The following is an 8462-nucleotide window of genomic DNA, read 5'->3' as shown; positions in this document are numbered from 1 at the left end:
GGGACAAGCCGGCTGCAGCATGGCACATCCAGTGAGAGGGGCTGTCGTGTAAGCAGAGACTGGTTAGGGGCTTCTGCAATAACCCAGCAAAACTTAAGAGTGTTGGCTTATGAGCTATGCGAGGTGAAAGTAGAACTAGAAGGAAGTGGTGGCTTTTGAGAAAGGGGCTGGACTGGCCTTGATACTGAATTGGATTGGAAAGAGAGGGAAGTGTGGAAGACGGTGCAGGGCTCTGCTATCAACTAGCCGATGGTCCACTTACCAAGGTAGGGAGCACCAGAGGGGAAACGGGGAAGGGATGGAAGTTTTCGTACTAGGTGAGTAGTTTCAGATGTGAAATGGGCGGAAGATGGGTGGGCCTGGTTCTTAGAAGAGGGGGCTGGGCTAGGAGTCATGGGCATCTGGCGAATACAAAGGCCAAGGAGTCCCCAGCATGAGTGAGAACAGTGAGAAGTGGCTGGGAGCAAGCCCTCAGGAGAGCCCTCACTCGCTCCCTTCTCCCAGCAGCAAGTAAGTGCAAAGCACAGTGTCACTGACTAGGGCTCTCGTGCTGTCTGGCGCACAATCACCAAAGGTTCCAGGCCAGTACCTTTTATTTTTATTAATACAACAGAAAGCCAGAAACATTCCCAGCTTCATTGTTTTCCAGAAGAGCACCTACCAAACCCAAATGATATTCCTAACCCCTAAACCTCATCACAATAGTTACCCTTTAATACACTACATCTACTAACAAAGCTGGATACATTGCCCTCCTCCAATACAATAAAGTCCCCCCCGAAGGGCATGTCACAATGTACCCCCAACTATACTAGGTGATCGTTTTTGTCCATGTGCATATATTTCGTCATTAAAATGTTAAAAAACAAATATTTCGATTTCTGTCTGCCTTAACTTTTTTGCCTCCGTATAACTGGTTAATATGTCTGAATAACTAACAACTGAGTAGCTTTCTCTTATCCCTTTGAGTATAAGGAACTTGGAATATACTCCTTTCTGACTCCCACATCAGGGTAGGGTAACCACAGGGCTCAGAATTTAGTAGAAAACCAGGAGGGAAGAGCTGGGGAGACCCATGCTGACCCTGGGTGACAGAAAAACATGGACTCTGAACTCTGGCAATCCAGGGTTGGAATATCCTAGATTTTACAACCTCCACAACTATTCATTCTCCTCCCCTTCTCTCCTGGCAGCAACGTAATAATTAACCGAGACACTGCTGGTCTCAGAAAGATTCAGCAGGAATGAAGATCAGCGAATACATCTTGTTGTTCGGTGACTTCTTAAATCTGATGGTACATTAGTCGGAAATGCTTACAGTGTATTTTATAATAAACTTTTGTTAATGGACTAACATGACGACTCTAAATCTCTCGCACTGTTAGTCCTTAGCTGCAATGCCAAATACATCAGGTAGGTTCAACAGAATCGAGAAACACCACGAAACCCTGCATAATTAGATGAGCACAAACTATGCTTAATAGCACAAAATACCAAACACCTGCCACCGTTCTGTAACGAGGACTTGATATTCTATAGAACTGGAGATGTGGTGGCTTGAAGCCTCCCGCTTCCAAAGCAAACACTAACTGGAATCCTTCACAAATACCCAAAACTAGGTTGAGCCCTCAGTTGGGTCCACTTCTGTGACTAGAATCAAGGTGAACGGAATCACTGACTGCCTGATCCAGTCCTTTTAAAGGTGGAACAGCACGTTTTTAAACTGACATCTCAAGAACCAACAGAGTGATGTAAAAAAGTTGGACGCAAATGTGTTTTGCTTCGTTTTTATTTGGAGTCATAATAGAAAAAATGTTAATAAGCCCCTAAATTATTCTCCATTAATGTGATTTAAATCGTAAACTCATATTGATTTGTTTATATACACTCAACTGTAGAAAAATGACTTTTGTTGTTGTTGTTGTTTATACCATCAAATCCAATCAAGCCAAACAAGATGGTTAACTAAAATGATTAATGAATGCAGCATTAGCTGATGGCTTTAAATTTAGCATGTGTTACTGATGTCAGGGTTGATTAGTTCTCTATCTAAAACTGATGCTATTAAAAGCTTTGAGCAATTTAGATGTTGTCATTGAGTAAAATTTCAATGCGGTGAGAGAAATTCTATCAGGATTAATTCTGCTGTGGTGCAGCATGTGCACAGATGTTGGATAGAGAGAGAGTGGGCCTTTTCTGATGGGACAGGAAGAAGGAACGGGAGGCAGAGAAGCTGACAAGGTGGCATCAATCTCAGGAAAGGCAAAGAAGCTTGGAATGAAAAAAAAGTACTCATCTTTGCACAAGGACTCCCAAATGGCATACGGGTATGAATATTGATCATTTCAGCTTCAGAACTTTTCAAGAAGTGGGAAAAAATAAATGAAGGGAAGGCAAGAGGTTAATATAGTACCATGCTTTAGTAACTCCTCTGAAAATGAATCCACGGGGAAATCATTGTAGTCAGTGGTGGAGACCAACATTTTTATTAATAAGATAAAAGGAAAGAGTGGTAAAGCAAAGGCGATCATTGGATGGAATGATTATGTGTCATGAGCACTTGAGGACCTAGAAAGCAAACCGGAGTGATTATGCCAATCAAATTGCAAGGTCGGAGACATGCTAAAAGGTTAGAAGGAATCCAATCCTGGGGCTACTGCACGGAACTTGGGGAAATCAAGTTGCTGCAAGTAGCTGTGACTTGAGGAAGGTGTGCAGTAGGGGACCTTAAACCATTTCCAACATCTGTGCCTTTGAAATATTTTATTATTGATCCAGATATCCCAAGACATTTTAAATGGAAGGGAAAATGTACTATACTAGACCCAAATTCTCTGGATATTTAGATTCCATTCCTGTCTAGGGATGTGGGGGAGGTGAATCTGTCAGTGGATCAGATCAGACTAGAAGTTTCTTGTGATTAATGCAGCTGGGCCATCTCTAAGAAAAAGGCAGCAAATAATTTGGTTCCCTCTATGTAGTTCCACCTAAGAAGAGGAAAAACAGAGAAATGTTGTTACAATTTCCATTCAAATGAAGGAGGAAAAATATTCTGTCATTTAGACAGGAAGATTTGATGTTATAAATGCCATCTAAATTCTTTAACATACTTCTGAGATCCCAGTATGAAAGGCACTTAGTAAGTTCCATGTGAAAAATGCATTATTATTATTAAGAACATGAGAATCAGTCCTAGACTCAAATCTAAAAGTCAGTTTTCCTTGATTTCTTATCACCAACATGACATGGATATCAGGGTCAAACAATTTCCTGTTTCTCACTAGTCTGGGAGGCTTAGGAGATCTTGTAGTATCTGCCAGTAGTGCATAAAGCAAACATTCCTCAATAGCCTTTTTTGCTATGCACTTCACATTTGTGTTTCCTCAAAGTTCAGTGTTGAAGCCCTAACCCCTTAGTGTGTCTGTATTTGGAGACAGGACCTGGAGGAGATGATAAAGGTTAAATGAGGTCAAAATGGGGGTCCTAATCCAGTGGGGCTGGTGCCCCCATAAAAAGAGAACAAGACACCAGGACCACCTAACCCCACCATGTGAGCACAGGGACAGCCAGGAAGACAGCTGGCACCCACCAGGAACCAAATGGGCTGGCACCCAATCTAGGGCATCCAGGCTTCAGAACTGTGAGGAATCAATGTCTGTTGTTTAAGCCCCCAGTCTGTACAATTTTCCATTCTCGCATAAATTGAACAGGAGGTCACCCATGTGTAGACCCGTGTGTGTGCAGTAAAGGAAGAAGAGAGAGGCACATTGCACAGGCATCAGCTGACCTGTTGATTTTCTCATTCTGTGAGTGTTCTCCATCATCAACAGCTCCCAGCGGAATTAGCACCACGCTCTTGTGGACAATCTCCTGGAACATTTTGGCAATTGGAATGGTGGATCCATCCCGGATCATATCTGGTTCTGTTCCAAACACTGAAACAGGAAAAGAAGGCATTTGAATAGGGTAAGGACAAGACCGCCCCCAGTAAGCTCCTCAAGGGCAGTGCCTCCTTTACCTTCCTCTTTTTCCTTGTTAATTCTTCCTCTTTTTCCTTGTTAATTCTTTTTCCTTGTTAATCTTTCTTTTTTTTTACCATTAGATTTGGTGCCTGGGGTAAGGAAACCCCTTGATATCATGCAATTATATTCTAAGATAGACGCTAGAGTCAAGAAGAAAACTATGGATGTCTTCTTCACAATTACCTACTTCAAAAAAGATTTTAGAGCCAGGTGTGGTGGCTCATGCCTGTAATCCCAGCACTTTGGGAAGTTGAGGTGTGCAGATCACTTGAGGTCAGGAGTTTGAGACCAGCCTGGCCAACATGGTAAAACCCTGTCTTACTAAAAATACAAAAATTAGTCGGGCATGGTGGCACATGCCTGTAATCCCAGCTACTCGGGAGGCCGAGGCAGGAGAATCGCTTGAACGTGGGAGATGGAGGTTGCAATGAGCCGAGATCTTGCAACTGCACTCAGGCCCGGGTGACAGAGTGAGACTCTGTCTCTAAATAAATAAATAAATAAAATTGTAAATAAAAATTTTATTTTAAACTAATTTTAGATAAGTTTAGCATTTAGAAAAGTTTAGCATTTAGAAAAGTTGCAAAAATAGTACAGAGAGAGCTCCCATCTATCTCTTACTCTGCTTTCCCTAATGTAAACGTCTTATGCAACTATTGCAAAATGATCAAAACAAGGAAACTGACAATGGTTCAATGTTGTTAACTCCACTCCAGACTTTCGATTTCACCAGTCTTTCCCTTTTTCCATTCCAGGATCTGATCCAGAATCCACACTGCTTTTTTATTATTGCTTCTTAGTTTCTTGTATGCTGTGGACGTTTCTCACTATTTCCTTGTCTTTCATGACCTTGACCATCTTGAAGCTTATCAGTTGGTAGTTTTGTAAAATATCCCTCATTCTGGGTTTGTCTGATGTTATCTTGTGATTGCAAGAGGTCATGCGTGTTTGGCACAACACAAGACAATGTGCCTACCTTTATTGTTTCTTCATGAATTAAATATTATGGAAGTGGGACTTATTTGGATTTTTTGGTGACAGATATGCCAATAGCTGTACTATCACTCAAATATCACAATGTTTCTGGCAATTTTCAAAGTATTGCACAAAATAGTTTTAACTGCTATCCTAGGTTTTAGAAAGAGATTATTTCAAACCTTCTAGCTTAGAGGACATGCTGCCAGTGATGCAGTGGGATGAAAAATGAAACAAAGAAACCAGAGAGAACATGTCACCTCTTCTTTACTCACACAGCAAGATGTGGATGTGAATCGAAGTAATGTACCTTGTTAGTAGAACCAGTTTAGCACACAAACAGACCGAAAGGTGTCTTATACATTCCTGAAAGGCTATTTCAGATTTATTTATTGTTGTCAACTGGGGTATTTCAAACACACACCTCTCTTCAGCTGCCATTACATTTCTTCAATCCTACAGTTTACTGGCAAAATACCTGCTAAGGTTGGGGGCAGCAGGAATGGTGATGGAAAGAAGCATGGCTCCCTGTCTTGGACTTGTTCTCTAGTTTTCCGTGTCTGTGTCCCTTGTACTGATAAGCCCAAGAGAGAGAGTTAGTGCTTCAAGGAGATCTAGGCTTCCCTTTCCGGCTTTGCCACCATTAGCCAATGTGGCCTCAGGTATCATCTGTAACAGGATGCCATAGGTCTACCAAAATGCATGCCACTGCTTTTCCACCTAGCTTTTGGAGAGACCTAGAACTCCCTGCTTTGGGAAGAGCCCCCATTCTGCTATTGTTGGCAGGGTCCCCCTCCTGGTGCAGAAGCCAAAGAGACTGGGTGTCCCTGCTCCCTGATGCACAACCAGCACCCAAGTACACGCCCTCTGCTCAGCCCAGCACATGGCTCTACCCAGGACCTTGAAATGCATGGAATTAAAACAGGCACCACCAAAGAAGTTCGAAATAGAGCTGTGCTGCCTTCTGGGGAAGCGATGTGGCATTGTGAAGAGACCACCGGCTTTAGGGTCAGACACACTGGAATTGGGTTTCTCATGTGTTTTGCAATTGTATACAGCGAGCTCATCTCCAGGAAGCTCCTGTGGAATCTCCTTGGCCTGCCTGGGGCTGTGTCCTCCTGGGTAATGCCGTGCTTGCATCAGCAGGCAGTCCAGCCATGGCACTAGCGAGAACCAGACCATGCACTAGCTAAAAATTAAACACCCAAACCCACAGGAGCAAGGGTCCATGGTTAAAAATTCTCAGGGGAGATCTTGTGTCCATCCAACGTCCACGCAAAGGCAGTCAAGCTTACACACGCAGGATAGGTGTGGCTTTCCGGGGATGCCCTGCCTGCGAATAGTGGGTCTCCTTTTCAACTTCCTGCCTCACTCTGGCCCAAGGCCATTAAAGTTCCAGTCTCTTTGTGACCAGGAAGAGCAGATCCCTGCAGGCCAGCCCAGGGTCTGCTTATTCACTCCCCTAGAGTTTAGCTTCTTCATTTTCAATCCTAAAGGATTCCCTCTGATCGTACAAGCTAAGCTGTGTTTTTTTGTTTTTCGTTTTTGAGACAGGGTCTCACTCTGTCCCCTAGGCTGGAGTGCAGTGGCATGATCACAGTTTGCTGCAGCCTCAACCTCCTGGGCTCAAGCCATCCTTCTGCCTCAGCCTCCTGAGTAGCTGGCACTACAGGCGCATGCCACCACGCCCAGCTAATTTTTATATTTTTTGTAGAGATGGGGGGCGGGGGGTCTCACCATATTGCCCAGGCTGGTCTCGAACTCCTAAGCTCAAGTGATCCTCCTGCCTCAAAACTGCTGGGATTATAAGATTAAGCCATCACACCTGGCCTAATCTGTGTTTTGAAAGGATGTTTTTACATGTTGGCCAACATTTCTATGAGTTTTGTATCAGGGGGTTTGAAGGTTTTCTAGTGCATCATTTTCCCCAAAATTCAGGTCTCCAGACTTCAATTTGAGCACAGGTTTTGCCACTTGTGAGCTGGGCACCCTTTGGCAAAATACTTCATGTCTGTAAACCTGCATTTATTCCTCTGTTAGATGGGGAAGACCACTGGGAGGATGACTTGAGATGGCGTGTATAGCGTGCCCTGCACATGACATGCATTCAACAATGTCCTCTATATTAAAAGGAGAGTTGATTTCTGAGTTTTAAAAGTGTCTGCTTTACCCACGGTCCCACAGGTACCACCCCTGAGTCCCAGTGCAGATTGGCCAGTCAGAAGATCTTAAGGTCCCACCTGTTCTGATGGCTCTTTTTGCTGCGAGATACTGGGTGTCGTTAATATTTGCGATCCATGGGTGTAGTCCTAGAGTCATGGAAACAACCATCTTGTTGGAACTATTTCTTTTGGAGAACACATCTTCAAGATGCCGTGTCACCTAAAAGGTGACGTTTTCAATAATAAGAGAAAGTGTCAGGTTATTCTCTCATACAGTTAATATAGTCTTCCATCAAGAAACTGATTAATACAATTAATATAGTCTCTTCCATCAGGAAACCGAAGGCCCTAACCTGACACGTGCAAGTGTTATGATTTTTCCTTCGCTCTGCCAAGGGGCGAGAGTGAGATCCTTCTTCAGTGCTGAGAGCAGGAAACCCTGGGCTGCACCCAGAGGGAGATTCTCCTCTATCCTCCTCCCCGCAATCCTGGCCCCAGCCCACCCCCTTCCAACCACAGCATCTCACACACGGAGGTGCTGGAGCATTGCCTGTTGAAAGTGATGAAACCTAACACAGCAGGACTTCTCTTTGGAATCGTCCTCTTTTAGGACTCCTCAGTACCCTCTGAGTGATTTGGGAGCATTAAGCATTTGGAAATTTCCAAGACGTGGGAGCAACTCCGGGCTCAACTATGGAGGAGGCTCATTTCAGCCTCATTCTCTCCCCTCCTGCTCTTTTCTCATTGTTACTGTGGAGAGCCTCCCGGGAAGGTGCCATACTCAAACTTCTTCCATTAATTACTTCAACACACATTTATAGAACCTGTGTCATGTCCCAGAGACTGTTCTAGGTGCTGCGGATACAGCTGTGAACAAGACAAGGAAGGCCCTGCCCCCAAGGAGTTTATATGTCATGAGAAAAAGGGGTAGCACCTCCAAAAAGAAGGAAGGGAAAGGAGGAAGGAGGGAAAGAGAAAAGAAAGGGAAGGGAGGGGGAGGGGATGGAGAGGGAAGGGGATTGGGGAAAGGAGAAGGAAGGATGGAAGGAGGGCAGGAGCAAGGAACAGGAGGGAAGAAAAAGGAAAGGGGAGGAGAGGGAAGGGAAGGGAAAAGGGAGGAAAGAGAGAGGGCAGGAGAGAGGCAGGGAAGGAAGGAAGGAGGGAGGGAGGGAAGGGAGGAGGGGAGGAGGCAGGGAGGGAGGAAGAGAGACTATTTTAGAATGTAATTAGTGCTAACAAGACAATAAAGAGGGATAATGGAATGGAGAAAGACTGACGGTTGGGATGAGGTATTTCTTCAGTT

The 8462-nt window shown here is 44.3% G+C and overlaps 1 protein-coding gene across 1 annotated transcript in view; it reads right to left on the bottom strand.

The window, feature by feature from the left end:
* Positions 1-2457: 2457 nt before the first annotated feature.
* Positions 2458-8462, bottom strand: part of CNDP1 (carnosine dipeptidase 1) — a 47188-nt gene continuing 41183 nt past the window's right edge. Inside the window, exons 10-12 of the mRNA XM_025365558.1 lie at positions 7238-7379; positions 3788-3935; positions 2458-2987 (exon numbers count right to left, since the gene is read on the bottom strand). Of these exons, the coding sequence (XP_025221343.1) occupies positions 2921-2987; positions 3788-3935; positions 7238-7379 (357 nt within the window). The 3' untranslated portion in view covers positions 2458-2920. The remainder of the gene's footprint in view (positions 2988-3787; positions 3936-7237; positions 7380-8462) is intronic.

The sequence above is a fragment of the Theropithecus gelada genome, chromosome 18, assembly GCF_003255815.1.
Source record: "Theropithecus gelada isolate Dixy chromosome 18, Tgel_1.0, whole genome shotgun sequence".
Taxonomy (NCBI): Eukaryota; Metazoa; Chordata; class Mammalia; order Primates; family Cercopithecidae; genus Theropithecus; species Theropithecus gelada.
The sequence above is the reverse complement of the archived record's forward strand: the minus strand, read 5'-3'. Positions and strand labels throughout refer to the sequence as shown.